The sequence below is a fragment of the Lottia gigantea genome (assembly GCF_000327385.1).
Source record: "Lottia gigantea unplaced genomic scaffold LOTGIsca_10, whole genome shotgun sequence".
In the NCBI taxonomy this organism is placed as follows: Eukaryota; Metazoa; Mollusca; class Gastropoda; family Lottiidae; genus Lottia; species Lottia gigantea.
Genome location: NW_008706747.1, coordinates 4,536,871 through 4,557,831, shown reverse-complemented (window position 1 = coordinate 4,557,831; position 20,961 = coordinate 4,536,871). Strand labels below are relative to the sequence as shown.

The 20,961-nt window shown below is 32.2% G+C and overlaps 2 protein-coding genes across 2 annotated transcripts; one reads left to right on the top strand and one right to left on the bottom strand.

Moving 5' to 3' along the window:
• Positions 1 to 547: 547 nt before the first annotated feature.
• Positions 548 to 10,717, top strand: LOTGIDRAFT_92730 (hypothetical protein; the record flags this gene model as incomplete). The annotated part of the gene is made up of 6 exons (XM_009046287.1): positions 548 to 633; positions 1,256 to 1,329; positions 7,115 to 7,359; positions 7,528 to 7,718; positions 8,225 to 8,360; positions 10,625 to 10,717. Coding segments are annotated over 6 exons (825 nt in total), but the record flags the coding sequence as incomplete, so codon positions are not given.
• A 7,791-nt stretch (positions 10,718 to 18,508) lies between these two features.
• LOTGIDRAFT_203338 (hypothetical protein) lies at positions 18,509 to 20,439 on the bottom strand. Its single transcript, XM_009046286.1, has 4 exons — positions 20,374 to 20,439; positions 19,937 to 20,077; positions 19,430 to 19,572; positions 18,509 to 18,806 (listed from the first exon to the last, which is right to left on the bottom strand). Coding segments are annotated over exons 1-4 (318 nt in total). The 5' UTR covers positions 20,376 to 20,439; the 3' UTR covers positions 18,509 to 18,774.
• Positions 20,440 to 20,961: the final 522 nt, after the last annotated feature.

Below are 20,961 nucleotides of genomic sequence, written 5' to 3'. Positions count from 1 at the left end.
AAAACGTTCTAAATCCCCCATGTTCACGGCCGCCTTGTCAATCTTTGGATCAATGTCAATCATAGATTTCTAGGCGTGGAGAAAGGCCATAAAATATAGGAAACAAAACATTTAGTAGGTCACAGTGGCCGAGTAAGCCCTGATTTCCCCTACCGCGTGAATCGAGCTTTTAGCGTCGAGGCTTCTGATTGGTTGAAAGTAGAGACAACATCGATCTTTGGCCGCCATTAAAATATGGTAGCTTTGTGAGTGGCAAGACGAAACATCCCTCCCTTTTCTGTCACGTTTACCTCATTTATGTCATCTAAAAACATTGGCCGAACAATCAGAGTTTAACTTTGGATATTAGTCGATCAGTTTGGATTATCAATCGTGGATTAGCTCGGAATAACTTTGTGATTTCGGCGTTTTAGCCGAAGTGTGTTTCCTCACTGTAAAAATGGACGATCAACAAAGACTAATGCAGATACAGGGCCAAATGAATAATATGGGGCAAGGCGGGGGATACGATGGGATGCCACAAACAGTACCCCAAGATCCCGACAGAAAACAAGAAATTGGAGATATTTTACAACAAATTATGACTATTACCGACCAAAGCTTGGACGAGGCTCAAGCGAGATGGGTTTCAGGGTAAGCAAGAAATCGTTCTTTTTAATATCTTTTCTTCTTTATTACTATCTTGGCTCTTGTCTAGGATTATCTTCAAGGAAATTCTCCTATAAATTTGTATGCTTCTGATTACCTATTGGTCTTTGCTTAACTGTCAAAGACGGCAATGTTTTCATGGTTCTAATCGTCTAAGCGCTGTAATATTTTAACATTTGATAATTTGTTTTTGGCTACGCATAAGGGTCTTTTAGTATTGTTATTGAATATGCTTAGATGTAAAATATTATATGGTATTTAAGCTTAGATATGTTTTGAAAACTCCAAAACAAACTGTTTGCAATAATAAAATACTATGTTATACAGTACAACATATGGTTAACTGTATCCGTAACTAGACTGGTGGATATACTAATTCTAATATGCCTGTTTTCTCAAGTTTCTATTTTGACAGATCATCAAAGTTAATGCCTTGATGAAAAGTGCATCAAAACTGTGTATGCGTGCTTAACAAATATTTTTTGAAATATAAGTTAATAAGTTCTCTTTGAATATTGAACTTAGTGGTATTTGGTGTGAATTGTGCTGATATCTAAAGTCCATATCATGTAGGCTTACCATTCATAAGTATTTTTATTACTTTCAGAAAACACACGTTAAATTGTCATCGGATGAAGCCAGCATTATTTAGTGTACTATGTGAAATCAAAGAAAAAACAGGTTAGTGTTATATTTTTAAGCACAGCTTGCCGGCACTTAAGGGTACCTTACATCACTGTGTAATTCAGAGAGTCCACATAATGTATATTCAAATTGCAATTGCCCATTTGGATTCTCCTTCAGAGAGTCCACATGCATAGCTAATAATGTTTATTTGGTATTTAGTTTGTCAACTCAGCATCCCTTTCAGAGAGTCCACATATCTAATAATGTTCATTTGGTATTTAGGTTTGTCAACTTGACATCCCTTTCAGAGAGTCCACATATCTAATATTGTTCATTCGGTTTACCAACTTAGCATCACTTTCAAAAAGTCCATTTTAGCAAATTATTCTGCAAGTTTGAAAATTAAAAAATGTAATAGTGTATCTTTAAATCTCCAGGCCTAATATAACATCAATATTATAGTCAATATATCAATAACAAACATTTATACATTGTTGCTGTAGGCATGAAATATCATCAATATACTCAAAACAAATAGTAGAACATTTCACTACAATGTTGCTGCAGTCAAAACAAATAATAACTTCCAATAAAGAGTGGGCAATATCAGTCATCATATACCACAGTAAGAATTAGGTCATGACAACAATGTTTCTTCAGACATGCAATATCATCAATATACTGTCAACAAAGTATTTTTAGAGCTCAGTTGGAATTTTAGTGCAAACTTCAATGTTTTGTTTTAAGTTAGTGTTTTTCATGGACGACTCCACTTATCAATCATGATCTTACAAAATTTTATTCATCTTATGTTAAAATTAAAAATTTTATTACAAAAGATAAAATAACTTTAAATTAAAGAAATCTTAATCTTTAAGTGTTATCCCATTGCTTGTCACTCCAATCTCTCTCACCCCCCTCCCCTCCTACTAACTTTTCCTGTTAAATTGAATTGAAATTTTAGGGATTCTATCGGTAATATAGCTAGAAATTAAAAGTGTTCAGTAGCCAGGTGTTAAAATAGAAGTTCTTAACTGTAATATTTATCACCTATAGTAATTAACTCGTTAGCTAATTAGATTAACCTGATTAATAATATAGATACCTGTAATTTTTATTGCCCTGTTAAAATCACATAGCTACTGTAGGCTTTAATACTTATTTGAAATAAGTAAGTCTGCAATATCAGCATCTGCTGGAAGCGAAGGTTAACTTGTCATTTATTACTCAACCTTAGAAGTAAGTTTTTTAGGCTTGTGTATGTGTATCAGGGATACTTATAGCTTCTATTTACACCATTTTGATTTTTATGGCTCTCTATGGTTCCTGTAATTCAAGAAAAACTTGTATCAATTGGATAGTGACGACATCTGGATTTGGAAGGAACCAAATATGTCTGACTGAAAATCCAACAGTGACGTCAAAAATTTATCAAGATTTCAAGAATTCCAGTTACTATAGTCATCAAAACAAGATTACTGCCTATGTTTCTTATATGCCTTGACTCAATCAAACCTATATACTAGCAAATCATAACAAAATAGAAAAAAACTTTTCTTCAGAAGTAGAATCAAATTGATAAAAATACCATCTAGAAGCTTTCAAGCTTGATATAACCCATCCCTGTATTTCTATAAGGTTTGAAAGAAAACAGAATCTGGTAACTTTCATAGCTAACTTGATAAATATGAGAAAAATCAAATATATTTTTATTTCTTTCAAATTCTTATGGTTCCTTTCAATATATTATGATTAATGGTCGTTTGGTCTGAAAGGAATTAGGTTAAGCAAAAATTTTCTTTGTTAAGTTAGATAATAGATTGTCCTGCTCAAAAAAAATTGTACCAGACATTTGTTGAAATTGTGCCAGCTTCCTTCATGTATTAGAGTGTCACAGGCAGAGATTTGACAGAAAATGAATATAGCGCCAATGATTTTTTAATAAGATATGGTGCAGTATCTTTCATTTGGTCTGTCAGTTACAGTATTTCTGTCTAAATCTAAAATTTCTATCAAAATATTACTCTGGGATAGCACTTTTAATGAAATATATGTCTGGTTTAGCATCTTTTGTGTTAAAATTTGCCTGGTAACACCTCTTTAAGTCAGTCATTATGCGACGAAATATCTGGTACCACCTCTTTAATTCCGTGTCATAAAGGAATGATGTATCATCTCAACAGCAGCCATACATTAATCTAGAGTATTTCATCATTGAGGCATCGTCTTTACAAATTGACTATTTGCTTTCTTCACTCTTTCTCTCGCTCTTTCTCTTGCTTTCTTTACTTGCAGACAGCATTCAACTGATTAAATGGCCTCTATTTACAGTTTGTTTTTAAAATCTGTATTTATGACTAGTGTCGACATCATAGCATAATTTTTCTATTGAAATTTTTCTTGGGTATTAAAAGAATTGTAAAGAGTTTTTCTAAACTTTTTCTGTGTATCAGGGACATTGATAGCATCAATTTGCACCATTCCTATTTTCAGTCAGACGTCTGTGGTTTTAGCAAATCAACTAAAACTTAGTATTTATGACGTCACTATCAAAAAAGTTGTTAATAATGTTTAAGAGTTTTTGCAATAGTGACGTCATAAAAATGGAATTTCAGGAATCACAGAAATCTGACAAAAAATTTGAATGATGCAAATAGAATCCACAACTCTTGAAGCACATAAGTTTAGAAAACCTTTTTACAATCCCTTTAATCAAAACCAAACAATAGATTGTACCATGGGCTGAAAACAGCGAGCAAGTACTGCATCCTAAAATATTTTTGCCTAAATAACAGACCGTTATAGAAAATAGTTGTCTAAAAAAACCTGGAGGATTGGTTGATTTCCATTAAAGCTGGTTAATAACCTGAGCTATAGACCTGTCAATCAAATATAAATATTTGATATCTGATCTGGTGTAACTCAAGATGGCAACCATTGTTTTCATCTGTTTCTAGATTTTACAGATAATCTACATTCGATTCTGTCAGATAGGGTCGAACAAGATTAAATAAAATATTAGTTACACGGCCCTAGCAAATTTTGCCATAGTGACGTCATAAAACATTTTATATTTTAATGAAATTACAAGAACCACAGACATCTGATTAAAAATTTGAAGGGTGATATTCAATGCTATCGATGTCCCTGATACACCTAAAAAGTTAAGAAAATTTCTTTACAATCCCTTTAAATTTCAAATCTGTAGTTATTTTTGAAGAGAAAGCAACCAACCTAAGTTGAAGAGTAAATTCGTATAATCCTAAGATTGTAAAAATGAATTGATTTGTGCCTCAGGTATTTGTACAGACAATATCAACGGTTATTCTATAAAATGCTGTGTTTTATCAATAAAACAAAACCTACTAGAAAAAAAAATGTAAAGTCATAATAAATGATAGTAGTATATAATTGTGTAGTTATTAACAATGATTTCTATATAGTAACATCTGTATAAGAGTTTTATTGAGTCTTGAGTAAGATTGATGAAACACAGAGAACATGGTGTGCAACATCTTGCTTGACAAGGTGACAATTTTGAAAGACTTACATTGTATGACTTTCAATTATTTATTTCAATTGACCCCTATATATTTTAACATCTGACATTTTTCTGACTTGTTTTACTATTTTTTTGTATGATTTTATGACAATGAAAAATGAATGGGTTTTGAATTTCAAATGTAACATATTGCTTTTAATAATAAGCTTATGATTTTTTTTTATTTTTATCTTCTTTCCTTGATTTCTGTATTAACTTCAGTTGAAATAGAAGGTACTGTCCTGGCAAAATTTCCCTCATCAACAGTTCTTAGAACTCCATTCATTTCATTTCATTAAATTTCTAGGTTTTTATTCAAATTAAAGCCATGACCAATTGTTTATGATGTTTTAAGCATGCCCTGGCATACAAAATACATGAAAATTGCTAATTAAATTCAAGAAATTCTCTATTTTCACCCCAAACTGTCAAAGCGCTTATTTTAAAAGGAATAATAAGACCCACAGACATCTAACTGAAAATTAGAATGATGTTAATTGATGTTATCAGTGTCCCTGATAAGAACAAGAAAATACATTTAAAAACCTTTTTTACAATCCATGCTTTGATGTAAGCTTAAATGAATTAAAAGAAAATTGTAAAGTAAATTTAAGAATTTCTCTCCATTTTCGCCCCCAGTCTGTCAAGTTACATGATTAATGAAGTAAAATGTTGTTGTTTATTGTTTATTGTTTTAAATATAGTTATTCTAACAAACAATCTAAGAATAAGATGAGTTTTCAGTGTGCCGTGAAATTTAACAGACTTTTTTCAGTTTGGAGTAGATTTACTGTACGTTGTGTTTTCTATAGTTACATACTGTACAGGGCCTTGTTCTTAAAAATTAACAGGTCCAGATAATAATTCTGACGCATGTGCCAGTGCTTCTGAGAGTCCGTCAGGTGGCGGCTCTGACTTTCTAATACCATGATTTCCCTTGTCAGGTCTGAGGGGCCACTCTCTCAATATTTGCTTTGTGATAAAATAGAAGTTTTATGTATGTTTAACTAGTATGTGGAAAGCGTTAGTTTTAAACAAGGAAAGAGAGAGAAGTTATAAATTAGATAAAATACTATACACTACACTGTAATAGACTCTTATCTCTTGTATATAGGTACAACTACCACTGAAAAACACAACAAACTCAAATCTCTTTACTTTATGACTCAGCTTCATTCAATTTAAATTCATTTTAATGAAATACAATTTGTAAATTTTTACACTCTCAGAACTGTGAGGTTTGAGTTGAAAAATGAAATCAAATATCGCTATGAGGTGTTTTGGACCTTTGAAATATAAAAAAATTTACTTGGATTCTTTCGATAAATTTTGAAATTGTGTGGATTTTAAATCAATTTAGAGTTAAGATTAATTTTTAAGTTAAATTTTTGGTAAAGGAAGCTTAAGAAATTCTCGAAAAATTCTCAAAATAGGGCTTGTGTTTTTGAAGAATTGTTCTCCCTAAGAATACAAAAATTTTCAGAATTTCAGAATTTTATGCCATTCTGTTTCACTTTCACTTTTATTGAACACACGGTGATCTGCATTTAGGCCAGTATTTTCAAAGAATAGTCTTCTTACAAAGTCACAGACATAAGGGATTCAGATCTAATGCAGAATATGTCATTGACATTACACTATACGTTGATATTATTTATGCATTTAGGGGCTTATAATGTCAAAACTAAACCCTTAAAACAGTCTTTATATTAATCCTTTATCCAACAAACTGGATTAATAACTCACAAAATATCAAAAAGTTAATATTCATATATTCAAACTGGTCTAATCTTTCTAAAGAGTTTGATTGACAGGTATAGTCTAGTTTAACCAGCCTTTATCTAATTAACAATGTGTATTTACACGTCTTGGTGATCGTGACTATAAACTAATATAATATGCATATAATTTTAAAAGCGAAGTTATATTACGCCAATAAAAACACAAGTATATTTAAATAATTCGGCAAATAAGTGTGTACTCTTCTAATAGCCTGACTCAGTTTTAAAATTATTTTAATTGGGGTCCCTTGCTGATTTTATACCTACTTCAACACCCCTATTCAAATGGCCCCAATTTGCTGTGTAAATTTTAACGTGTTTGTTTTTACCTGTGCTGCTCTATCTAACTAAATTGAGTTTCAATATTGTTATATATTCACAGTTAAAAACAGAAAATTCCACAAAAAGAATTAAAATTCCACAAAGTTAATGCAAATTCATGAAAGTAAATGACGAAAATTTCCCACCAAAATTTTTAAAATCCTTTAGACTAATGAAATATATTATTTATTTGCAGTGCTCAGTATTAGAAATACACAAGAGGAAGAACCACCAGATCCTCAGTTGATGAGATTAGATAATATGTTGATAGCAGAAGGAGTTGCAGGCCCTGAAAAAGGCGGTGGTTCGTCGGCTGCTGCTAACGCTACAGCAGCTGCTTCAGGAGGTCAACCAGATGGCGCTATTGAACATTCTGATTATCGAGCCAAGTTAGCCCAGATTCGACAGATTTATCACACAGAACTTGAAAAATACGAACAGGTAGGAATCCCGATTATTGGAGCATGTGCAAATTTCAAAATATTTTGAAATAAAGTCTGAAATTTTTATCTCGAAGGGGCTCCGATTAGAACAAACACAGCAGTTTGATGGGTAATAATTGATTTAAAATATTGACCTATCAGATTAACCGAAGCGTTGTATTTGCAGGCGTGTAACGAGTTTACGACCCATGTTGTTAATTTATTGAGAGAACAGAGTAGAACACGACCGATTGCACCCAAAGAAATAGAAAGAATGGTGGGAATTATTCGTAAAAAATTCTCGGCTATCGAGATGCAGTTGAAACAGAGTACTTGTGAAGCTGTTATGATTCTACGGTCACGATTTCTAGACGCCAGGTAAGGCAGCCATCTTGAATTACTCGGAGAAAACCGACAAGTGAGATAGACATGAAATGAGTTCAATAACCGTCTTAAGAAGGAAGTTAATGATAAATGAGTCAAAGATTGGAAGGGATTTGGGGCAGTACTTACTGTGGTCTTAAATATATGTTCAAAATGAATTTCAAGGCAAATTATTACCTTGAAATGAATTTTTTGCATTTATGTGTACACAGGTATCAGAGACACTGATATCATTAATTTGCTCCATTCTGATTTTCAGTCAGTTGTCTGTGGTTCTTGCAATTCCACTAAAAATAACCGTTCTATGACATCGTCATCGCAAACGCTGCTAATAATTTCTAAGGTTAGGTAAATGACCCACTTGTGAACAGGCAAATTTTTGGATTGTCTTCTTATCAATTATGTATTAAAAATCCACCCAGACTCCCCTTTGCCTCATTTTAAACTCAGATTGCCCTACAGCTTAAATATGCTCAGATATATTTTTGCGTGTATTTCAGACGAAAGCGACGTAATTTCAGTAAACAAGCTACAGAAGTTCTGAATGAATATTTCTATTCTCATCTCTCCAATCCCTACCCTAGTGAGGAGGCTAAGGAAGAACTGGCTAGGAAATGTTCTATCACTGTTTCACAGGTAAGGTTCCCTTTCTCAATTTCTTTTTATAAAGGTTGTCCCCTTCTTACCCTTCCTCGTTTATTTTTGAGTTTTCATGTTGATATGGTAGCAAACCCAGAGAAAATACATGAAACAATAGATTCCATATTCACAAAAACTTGACATAAAATGGCAATAAGACATATTTAAACCTTATGAAACCTTATCTAATATGTCCACCCTATGTAATAACCCACAGAAAATACATGAAACAATAGATTCCATATTCACAAAAACTTGACATGAAATGGCAATAAGACATATTTAAACCTTATGAAACCCTATGAAATATGTCCACCCTATGTAATAACCCACAGAAAATACATGAAACAAAACTTCTTGATTTGGGTACCGGTATCTCTTAATACTTCTTAAAAGCTTCTTTTTTCCCATTTTCTTTCAATCAACTCTCGTGGCAATATGGAACTTTGTAACTGGCCGAACATATACATGAAACAAAACATCTAATATCTATAAAGTTTATGATGTCCTATTATAGAAATAAAGAGATCACAACCAAGCTGACTGGACACTTTATTTGGCTTCCTTTATTTCAATCTTTATCTTCATTTATCTTCTTCAAGTTGGACTGTCTGAACATTTCTATTTTTGAAGAATCTTTTTTTTTTTGAAGAAGAAGAATTCTTTGAATTTGTCTGAATCCTGTCTCTATACAGTAACACGCATTTTTATTTAGGAAGAATTCTTGAAATTATCCACAAAATCAGTGGCATAAGCAAGAATTAGAATTGTTTATGGAAGATTTGAACCTATGGCGCCTTGTTGCTTCGTAGAATACAATCCAACTTGCTTCTAACACATACAGAAACAAAAGTAAAGTCAAAACACAAATTTAAAGAAAATTAATATCTAAAAGTGACATCATTTATTTGAAAGAAAAGCATGATTCCAAAATTGATAATTATCAGAGATATAGACCACAACTTTTATTTGATAATTCACATTTTTCACAAAGAGGAAGCCAACTTTAACGAAGCCTTAAAAAAGAACACGACATGCCTATCATCAGTTCCTAGTAGTTCTTTAACATAAGTGCCAGTTCAAAAGAAAAGAAGCTATTTTAAGAAATTAATTTACCTACTTTCTTGAGTTTTTTGTATATTGACAGTGACTGACATTTCAAAATTAAATACGCCAAAGGAAAGAAGGTTTTTACATTGTTTTTACATTTTATGTGGAAATTCGAAAAATTAAGTTCAAAAGTTAAAAAATTAGTGCTATTTGATGAGGCTTAATTGTATTTTCCTCAGAAATAATTTGACTGTGAAGGACATGTATGTTGCAAGGAACAAAAAAACTAACGAACAAAACAAAACTGTATTAGAAATTAAACTATACTTCATGAAAAAATCAAATGAAATTTTGTTTTCCTTTTCTGCTTATGGAGAAAAGCAACACTATAAAGTGTACTATCAAAGAAAATTTTGGCAACACCATGCAGTGTGCAATGAGGAAATTTTGTTAGGACAACATTAGGTATAAAAGAAAACACATTCTCAAAAGTTAATGGCACTGTCCAAATAGTGAGTGACTTGGCACTTTGGTGTTTTTTGTGTTCAGAATGGAATTAGAACATATTGTTAACAAACCAAACTAGGATGTCTAACATGCTAACAGATTGCTACAATGGCATGGCATAGGCCTACTAAACTATGATGTCTACCTAGCTGTTAGATTGTTAGGTACTGTAGCCATTACCATAGTGGTCAGATTGTGGGATATCCAGTGAAAAACTTACGTAACTATCTGGAAATAAAAATATTTAAACTGTAAATGGTGAGAAGGAATTAAATTACAGAACATGTCACCTCATTCATCATTCCCTAATGATTTTCACAGTTTTTATTTTTTTCTTCTTAAACTGCAGTTTTTCTTAAAAATTTTAAATTAAAATTGTAGCATAGATATACATAGTTAACTAAAAATATAACTAGCAATGTATAACATTTTACTAAGAGATTTACGGGCCAGGTTTGTGAGTTATTACAAATGGGGACCCTTTCATATTTGAAAATGAAAAAAAAAGTCTTCAGAAGAACTATAACAATACGAATATCACAGATAATTCTGTATAAACATGGATCGAAGGCTCAAATTTCAATGGTGGGCTGTGTAAACCATTACTGATTTACTCAGCTAAAAAAATCCCCGTTTCTGAGACTAAGTTATGATTGGTAGCAAATGGCTAATCTGTACCTTTAAACTAATGTCTTTTGTTACAGATTTCCAATTGGTTTGGTAATAAACGAATTCGTTATAAGAAGAATATTGGTAAGGCTCAAGAAGAAGCTAATATGTACGCTGCCAAAGCTGCCAGGGCCGCGTCTGGCCCCCCTACTCCACATCAAGACCCCTCGACCCCTCAGAGTAATTTCACTTTCATTTTCTTCATTCTTAATGGCATATATAAGCTTAGTTATCTAAATATTTGCTTTTGCCTCATTTCAGCTGTCTGTGTCTCTTTTCAAAATGAAAATATGACATTCAGTTTGTCTGTAATTGCCAAAATTCTTATTATATTTGAGTTATTTTATTTATTTAGGGACAATAATGATTTTATGTGTCTTATTTATTTTTGAACCTTGCATGTTGGCCCTTCCTGAACACCATATTACTCTCCCTCATAGTTGGGACCAGGGCAGGGCACAACATATACACCCTTCTTGAGGACTACTTTTAAGGCTGGATATTGTGTGCCTGTTATCTATATGACACCCCTCAACTTTCTATTGAACTCTTCCACACATGCATTCTTATGATTGACGATAAACCAAGGCTCGGAGTGCTACAATTACAGACTGTGCATGAAAAGATCCCTCCTCAGTTATAAATTCTCCCATTGCACACTGCATGACTGTGTCTATTTTACTAGACTAATACGGTACTGAAAAGTATGAATGGAAGAGAACTCTGTCCAACGTTGACACTGCTAGAGCACCTGTGTATATTTTAAGATCTATCTATTGTAGGTACAGGAGGGTATGGTATAGGGTCATCAGGTGGAATGGAAGGAGGAATGTATATGAGTTTAAACGGAGATAATTATCCAGGAACAGATAACTCTGTAAGTGAAAATATTCAGGCACAGGTGAGAATTATATATCAATTCATTTATCTGGTACTTTGCCCCTCAAAGATAATCTGATAACTTACCCCTTAGAAATCATTACCCCATAAATTGTGTTTATGTCCCCAGCTAATTTTAATTTTCCTCCCTAATTAATTTGAAAACCCCCAAAGTAAAGCAAAAGTACCAGGTAGAGAAATTGATGGATTTTTTCACCTTTTTGATTGCAATGTTTGATTTAGTTTGCTTATAGTATGTAACGCATGTATCGTACACACGCATGTCTGTTTTACGCATTTTCATCTCATTTCCGTGCATGGATATATCTAGCCCATGTTTCTTAAATTCATTGTCAATTTTAGTGTAAGTGTATATATTTGCTTACAATAAATTTTGACAGGGAATTTTTTCAGCAAAATGGGCTAGTCAATTTGGGTAATTGTAAATATTCGCTTACAATATAATTTGACAAGTATGTTTAAGAGAAACGGGCCTCCCCCCTGACAATAAACAGGTCATGCATGTGTATGTCATTCCCCATGCATGTTTTTAGATGTAATAGCCCTATCCTTGGCATGTTGTATTAGATATTTTTGAAAGCAATGTCAAGGCTAGATCTAACCCATTGCTAATTTTAAAGATAATAAATTCATGAATCAAAATAACACAGAATTTTACTCAAATGAAATCCTGAAAGATATCAGTAATCTGATTGGATGAAATATCAATGGTAGTGATTGACCAATCAGATTACTGGAGAATTGGAGCCCATGTTTACTGAAATCTTAGCAAGTTTCTACCAAAACTCAAAGTTAGCTTTATATAGATCAAGCCTTACTTTGCACATGCATGTTTGTACGACTGCATTCCCATGTTTTATTTTATATTATCCTAGGTGAATGCATTACGACATGTGATATCCCAGAGTGCCGGGTTTACTCCCGATAACGTCCAAACGTCGGTCGGCATGTTCGAACCTCATTTACAACAGGTACACCTTACTTAGTTTTCATTATTAAAGGATTCTTGGTGTGGGGTCATCTGACTTGAATAGCATGTAAAATATTTTCTTCAAATTTTTTAACAACTTAAATTTCAAAATTGCCTTTAGGAACAATTTTTCTTGATTATAAATTCAATCAAAATTGCTAAAGAACATATATTCTGTTATTACTATGTTTGGTGGGTATTCAAAAATTCAAAATTGCTAAAGGATGTCTGCTGTAATTTATCATTATTTTTTGAGTATTTCAAAGTTGTTCCCTTCTGGAATAATTGAAGTGTAAAATTTGAAGAAATAAGATAATTTAGGAATGAAAGGGATTGGAATGAGGTTATGTTTAAATGTTGGCTTTTTGTGGTGTTTGTGATGCATATTTTACATATTGGACTGTATTCAAGATGAGGATTTGAATTTGTGTTTCTGCGCCACCTAGTGGAGCTGTCATATTTCGACGAAGTTTTACATGTAGAGCGTCAGTCTAAAATTTATTCTTAATACTAAATTCACAAAATGGTTACGGAAGAAACATAACATTTTAAATTATTATTGGAGAGTATTTTTGTATATCATTTGCATATTCATAAGGTAATTAATATTCACATTGCTTAATTAATATTCATAATACTCATGCATATTCATAATTTTATTTGCTGATAGCAGTAGGTTGATGGAAGAAGAGGCCAAGACGAATAAAAAGAAATTAGTGTAAACCAAAGAAGCCAATTGAAATAATTCTAGGATTATTTTTTTGGTGTGCAATATATCTGTACAAGTGCTGTATGATTTTTGGGGAAAAAAACTGATTTTAACAAGAAAATTTGTGGAATTTTTGTTATATTTGTGAGTGTAGTTGTTAACCACAAATTTTGAAGACTTTGTTAAATATGGAAGGATATTTTTGTTTTTAAAACTTCTACGCAGAATAAAACGGATTTGAACTCAATATTTTTTACGTCTATTCGAGGATCATTTGTGAATAATTAAAGAAAGTCTACAATTTTTGAAGAAACCACACAAAAGTTTAACAAGTGAAGAAGAGTTTCAAGATTTCGGAAATTAACAGAATCTTAGTTTAATAATTGTTAATGAGCTTTTGTTTTTTGACATTTTATTTTAAGGTTAAGTTTTAGATCCAAAGATAATGTATTTTTTTATGGTTTCTTTAGCTTATTGGGTTGGACAAAGATTTTGAATAGAATGCTCTTATTCAACTTATGAAACATAAATTTTTATAGTAATGTGACCAAAAAGCTGGAAAAGGGTCAATATTTAAGTTGTGTTACAATTTTTAAAGGCATTTCTTGCTCTAAGATCGTCAAATTTTCAAAAATTAAAACACATTGAATGATTTTTACCATGAATGTTTTTTAAGGAATTGTTTGTGCCCAACCAAGCTATAGAAACCTGTATCAGTCCATAAAACGTTAATCACAAAACCTAAAACGACAAATTTCATCCAGCCATCGTCTTCATTTAGCTAATCAGGGATGCTGTAGTACCAAAAATTACTAATAATTTTGAGAAAATTGTCATTTTTGACATGTATTTGGTGTCAGGGTTGTCAATTTGATTGTATTTGCCAGTCATATCTTTGTTGAATTTACCGGATATGTCCGACTCGAGCTCTAGAATGTTGATTTCGTTGTATTTACCAGTCTTTGCTGACTAAAGTTACCAGCCATGTCTGACTAGAGCTGTAGACTGTTGATTTTACTGTCGTTACCAGTCATGTCTGACTAGAGCTGTAGACTGTTGATTTGACTGTATTTACCAGTTTTTCTGACTAAAGTTCCTTACTGTCGTTACCAGCCATGTCTGACTAGAGCTGTAGACTGTTGATATGACTGTATTTACTTCACTTAATGGGAACAGACGTACAACTCAAAAATTCCAAATATGTGTCAAAATTGCTCAAATTTTCTCAAGCTTAATTTTATTCTTTGTTTTTGTTTTTATCGTATTTTGTTTTGTTGTTTTTATTGCATTTGTCTTATTAGAGAATTATAAAAACCTTTTTCACACAAATTGGTACTTTTATTACAAATCACATGGTAAAAAAGTTACAAATACCTGGCCAGATCCATTTTTTGTGTGTAAAACTACGTCAATTTTCAAATTGCATGGAAAAACTGACAGACATAGCTAAATCACGCTATGCAAGTCTGCAAACAGCGTTAACTGATATTTACGCGATATTAGAAGATTGCAATATGGAACGAAAGTCATAAAATTAATTTTCCTTAGAATTGAATTATATTCACGCGATATTAAAATTATAATTTCATTTCTTAAACACGAACCAAAGAGACTTAATGTTCCTGACTACTGTATATAATTTATATATTGAGATTCTATATTTATCATTAGTCTTGATTAACTTGTCTTACAATATCTTGTACGATTGTTGGTTAGCTCGTAAAATAGGCCATTTGTCCACTTGCATTAGAAAAAATTTAAGTCAACTGTTTACACCAAAATATAGCAGTGATTGAATTCTTAACACTTTGAAATGTTGTATATTTTGCAAGTGTGGTTGTCCATAAAATTGTTGGGATTTAGCATAATTTTGCATAGAAATGGGTTGGAAATATTTTCAAAGTATTTATATTTGAAGGCCTATTTTATGATTTTACCACCTGGTTTATTGTGTCCATGAAACTTGAAATAATTCATGTGTTATTTTATTACATTGTGACACAATGTTACATGACAATATTCAATCTTTATGGATACCTTCCTTTCATAGTGCTCAAATTATTTTTACATTTTTGTCGTAAAAATTTTGTCTAATTTTTTTGCACTCTTTCTATTTTCTTTTGAAAAATAGGAAATGTTTTGTCTCTACTTTCTATTTGTTTAAAAGTTGAGAGTTTTGCTTTTTATTCAAATGAGGAACTTATACTTTTGGTTCCAATTGGAAAATTTTGGACTTTGACAAATAAAAAACCAAAGTCATTCCGAAATTTTTTTTAATAGCGTCAGATTCGAAGCTAATTTTCAACTTTTTTTTTAAATCATGGTAATATTGAGACCAAATTTGTCTGAAATGAATTTGTGCTAATTATAGATCTGTCATTATTTGTTGTGGTTGTTATAGAAACGGATTTTGTAAATAATAATCATTATTTCTCTATATTATAGATATCACGTTTATCATGTTTATCGCTCAGTTTATCACTGGATACATTTGAATTCAATTTGGGCTCAAACACCAAAATAATCTTAGAAATTGACTCATGTTTTAAGTTCAAAAGATTCTTGAAAACTAAACTAGGTGGACTCAAGTCGATTGCATATTTGATCAATACTTGGACTCTTAAAGTTAGTCTTTGTATCAATTTTGATCACAAGTTGTCCTATTTCAGTATTTTTTTCTTTCTAACCTTATTATGAGAACAATTTTGAGTCAATTTTTGATAGAAAAACATGAGCAACTTCTAGTTTCTCAAATGTATTCAGTAATGAAAACATTTTCAGCATAATTCATCATTTTATTTCAACCTTATATCATTTTTCAAACATGCTCACACAAATATTGAAAATAGAGTTGAAATCAAAAAAAAAAAAATACAACTGATTCTCAATCTGAAGTCATTGGCCTTTTAAATCCAGGAAAGATCAAAGAGGTTTAGCCACGGCCCAGACAGGATCTGTGTGAATTTTAGTTTGAATTCAACTCAGTTTTAACTATTTGTATGCGTATTTAAAGGGTTCAACCACAATATTCCTGGTATTAAAGGAGATGTTTATTGAAGGGTGGTATATTTCGTGAGTGCTATCGTTTGTAAAATATCCTATTTGTATAGTGTAATGTTTAGTCTTCATACATAAAAGAGACTTGATGATCAAATAAACACACATATCAATTTCAATAGACAACATCTACAGGTGCGAATATATAAGGTAAAATGAAAGATTATTAATACAGTAAAAAATAGACATGACATGATATACCTGATGCGTCTAATTCACGTGCTCAAAGTCATCGTGTATTAGCACCTGAATTTGTTTCAATATGAAATAGCACTTGGATAAAAACCAAAGATATTTGATCGTCCAGTCTCCAAACTATATATATAATACTGCTTTATTTCTGATACCAAATATCACAAAGTTGTCATTGAAACATCTGACCATCAACAGTTAATTAGAGAGAATTATTGTTTTATTAGTGTTCATGTAAAAATATCATATAAACAAATAAATTATAGACCATTAAAATATACTGCAAAATTTCTTTTATCCCTGCCCCACGGTTTCTTGGGGCACATCAACTGTAGAAATCTTATAACATATTACATCAAATTATTTCCCTTCCCCACCATTAGTTCAAGCCCCATCATGTCCCCCTCAGAGCTAAATATAAATCCGTGCCCACACTTCAGCCACAATTCATAGTCGTTAAGCAAAATTATCGAAATGCCCTTTTTCCCCAAAGTGAAAAGGTGTTCTATGGATGTAATCAAGGATATGGAACATCTTATCAAAGTATTTTTAAATAGGGCATACAAAACTTTTACTGGTAAGCCTTGTTACTTTGCAACAAATTTCTCAGAGTTAATCATCATTGCATGTGTTATTTATTTCATAATTTCCACTTAGTCCCATGTTTATATTTTGCTATGTTTTCATTTTTAACTGCTAATATTAGTTTCACAACTAATTATTACTAACATATTTCTGTGCTTCTAACTTATTAAATTAACAGCTGACTAATTTTTAATTTACAATTTTCTTTATTAGATTTTAGTTTAGTTTTTTCCTTTTATTTGTAGTTGTTAATTTTCTATAATTTATGATCTGCTCCTCTTGTAGTTTTTAATTCTCAGTCTTACTCATTTCCTTGTTTTTTTTTCATTAGCAATTTTACGCTGCCTTGTTTCAAAATGAAAGCTATAGAGATGTAGGGCTTAATGTTTACACCAAATGAATAAGCTATATTGACTTCTAAAAAGAGCTGCCTAGTTGACCAAACTGAAATGCATCAGTGTTCTAAGCTATTTTATTTAGGGACAACAGCATTAGCTCTTAAAGCCTGACATACTCAAAAATCACTACGCCAGTCAAATTTCCCCTCTTTTATAATAAAAGTTCAATCTGACCCACATTCTTTTTTGACCTTTGGTACTCTAAATTGAGATTTTAGTTGTCTAAATCTCTGTGATTTAGTTTTTAGTTTTCTCCTAACCACTGTAACCCTCTCTCTATGTTCTCTTTGTTTCTAGATGACATCATACCAACCTACTAATCCCCACCCTAATATAGTACCGGGCGTGGCCGAGGGGCTGGATATCACAGACAACAAGGAAGATAACTGGGTAGGCTATTTACCTACAATGGGAGCACCTGATAATGAAGACTACAGTGATAGCAATGATGAGGAGGTCAAACATCCATCAAATTGAGGTCAAGGGTCGTAGGTCATATGCAAATTAAGTAAAGTGGAGTTGATTGAAATGAATGGAGTTTTACATTCTACTTTTCTGCACCTTATTAAGTTGTAACGCAGACGCAGCAAAAGGAAATTTGCAAAAGGCAAAGGACCCTAGATTCAATCTAAAGACAAAAGTATATGTTATATACGAGTATAAACATGTTATTTGCATAGAATATAATACAATAAACTATACAAAATATTTTAAACTCTTTTCACTTCTACATCCTGATTTTGAGTAATCGGTCATCATGGCTAAAGTCTGGTCTGACAACTCAGTTCTTCAGTGAGGAATTGAACACTTTCCTGAGCATTCATAACTCCATACTGCTATGTTAACTCCCTTCATTTGCTAGACATTTTCACAACACTTTCAGCTCCCATAAAAGGCTTATCTGCAGTCCCTAAGGAAATTTTTTGTCAGCTAAAACACGTTCATAAACCACTATGTATCTGTCATACTGTTTGAATCAGTTTGCATCTTTTTGCTACACAAAAATCCTTATAATCAAACAGTTTGCCAAGTCACATTCCTCCTTATAGTCTCAAAGTTTGCAACATTATACGTTAAAAATCAAATGTGTTTGACTGTTCGTACACTTATAGATACTTCCTGATTGTCACAAAGTTTGTTACACTATATTTTAGATATATATTTTGCAAATAAACACTTGATAGTTTATTCCTAAACAAACACTGATAGATACTTCCTGATTGTCACAAAGTTCTCAACAATATACTTCAAAATCAAGTTTGCCCACAAACACTTGATAGTTTATTCCCTATTGTCACACAGTTTCATTTCACAAGTTCGCAAAACACTATAATCCAATTTAAAAACACAAATAAATCCTAAATACGACTGACATCAAGTTTGCTTGTTGTTCTCAGATTTAATAGCTGTAATATAAGACACAATTTGCTAAATATTGTCAAGTTAAATTGTCTCCTACTTTGGCATATGGTTGGTAAAATGAGAAAAATTATTGCTGAGTTTGAAGTAAAGATGTTACAGCACTTCATTCCTTGACCCTCTACCGAGTCAAGATATACCCAAGTGAAGCAACTGTTAACAAATGATGTCACTCACCCAACTTTAACATCTTACACTTCAAGTTATATTACGAAGAGTTCAGAGTATTTGACCTTTTATATTATTCACATCCAATTTCAAAAAGGTAAATCCGGCTATCTTAGGAATTTTGTTACCATACTTACAAGATATATACCTAGAAGAGCCGTTACCAACTGAGGTCACATAATATTTTGATCATAATCTCCAAGCTACTACTTAAAGTTCAGGGTACATGATATTCTATTCATACCCAGTTAGAAAGGGTTAAATATGGCTATTTCATATTGAAAGATTAGCCGCTGGTGAAGCAGCGTTTACCAAGTGACCTCACATACACTTGAAGTTATATTACTTGGAGTTCAGGGTATATGATGTTTTAATTTTCTCACATTCACTGTTTAAAGGAGTAAACATTTTAAGTTATTTCAAAGTGACTAGAGACACTAACCTGCTGTAACCTTGGAAACACATTTTTCAAAATCTTTGTACTCTTCCCCACAATTCTGAAGGCTGTCTCGATTTTTCAACCCACATTGTTCATATTTCTTGAATTCTTTTTCACATTGAGATCTAATAGAAGTGATCAGAGGGCTGAAAAAAGGGAAAAAATTTGTCAAAATTTAGATGAGACTAGGCCAAGTAATGTGTGCAGTGTTCAATGTGGTAAATTTTCAAAAGATAAGGATTTGAGTTTTCCAAGACAGTCAAAATATGTTCAGTCCTTAAACACAAAAGTGACAAGGCACTCTCTACCATTCGGTCAATCCTTTTAGGATGACAAACTTACAGACATTTTGTGTATAGGCCCTTGTGTCAGTCCCTTCAATCTGTATCCATGAAATTTTGAAAACTCAAAAGGGGCTATCTTGGAAGATGATAGCCCATGATGGTTTCAGCATTTTAGCTTACATAATGTCACACTCGTTAAGGTAGAAAGTTAAAGAACCAAACTTACTGTGTTTCAGCACATTTAGTAAATTTGTCTTTCTCCTTGGTACAATCTAGATGCCAAGTTTCTGGGAATCTTTCAATACAGGTTCGATAACCATCATAATATCTTCGACACTTCTGTTCTGCTATACCTAATGCACCCTCCCTGTAAAAAAAAAACAAAGCTTTTGACTGAAAATGATATCATATGAGAATTTGAAAGCCTGTAAAGACCGTTTGAAGAGAAGAAGAAGGCTAACCTAAACCTAGTATTATAATGCATGCCTTAAAGGTAGAGCACGGAAAGCATGAACTGTATGGGAGGGTAAGTGTGTAGCTCAGATATAAATGTCATAAGTCACTGCAAATTCTTTTTTTAGCGTCTCCTAAAGTTTTCAGCGCAAATAAACCGTGTCATTGTTCAAATTGTACACAGACATAATCTCAAATACACAAACTTACATTTCCAAGCAGAATTTCTTGTATTTTAATCCTTTTAGACTCTCAAAAATTACTTTTAAGTTTGTTTTCTGCACACTTCTGCTTTCCCTCAATCGCCTGTCGGCTGCTTCAAAATGTCAAAACTTCCGGTCTGTGAATTTTTTCCACAAACCGAAAAACTGCCTTTATTTTGTGTCTTTTCTGGATTTGTCAATGCGAAATTCGACCCTTTCTTTTACAAACATTCAATAGAAAAATAATTAAAATCAATTATAACACCTACAACCCAAGAATTGGCAACTTTTCTCAGAGAGATAGTCAAATAGCGGTCAAAGGGAGAAAACTCTATTTAACGCACTATCAAATTTCAGACTACAATTAATTCTTCTTAAAACTGAAGGCTTAAACACCTGCTAAATATGGTCATAATTTTTGCTAATTAACATCATTGAATCTCAGTTAACATTTTGGGCTAGTTTTGCGAGAACCTAGGCCAAATACAGCTTTATAAAATCTCTTGGTCTTGTGCTCTATGTCTGTGCTTAGCACAAATCAGGATGACACTTCAACAGCTTCGACTATATTTTTGGGGCTGGATTACAGTGTAAC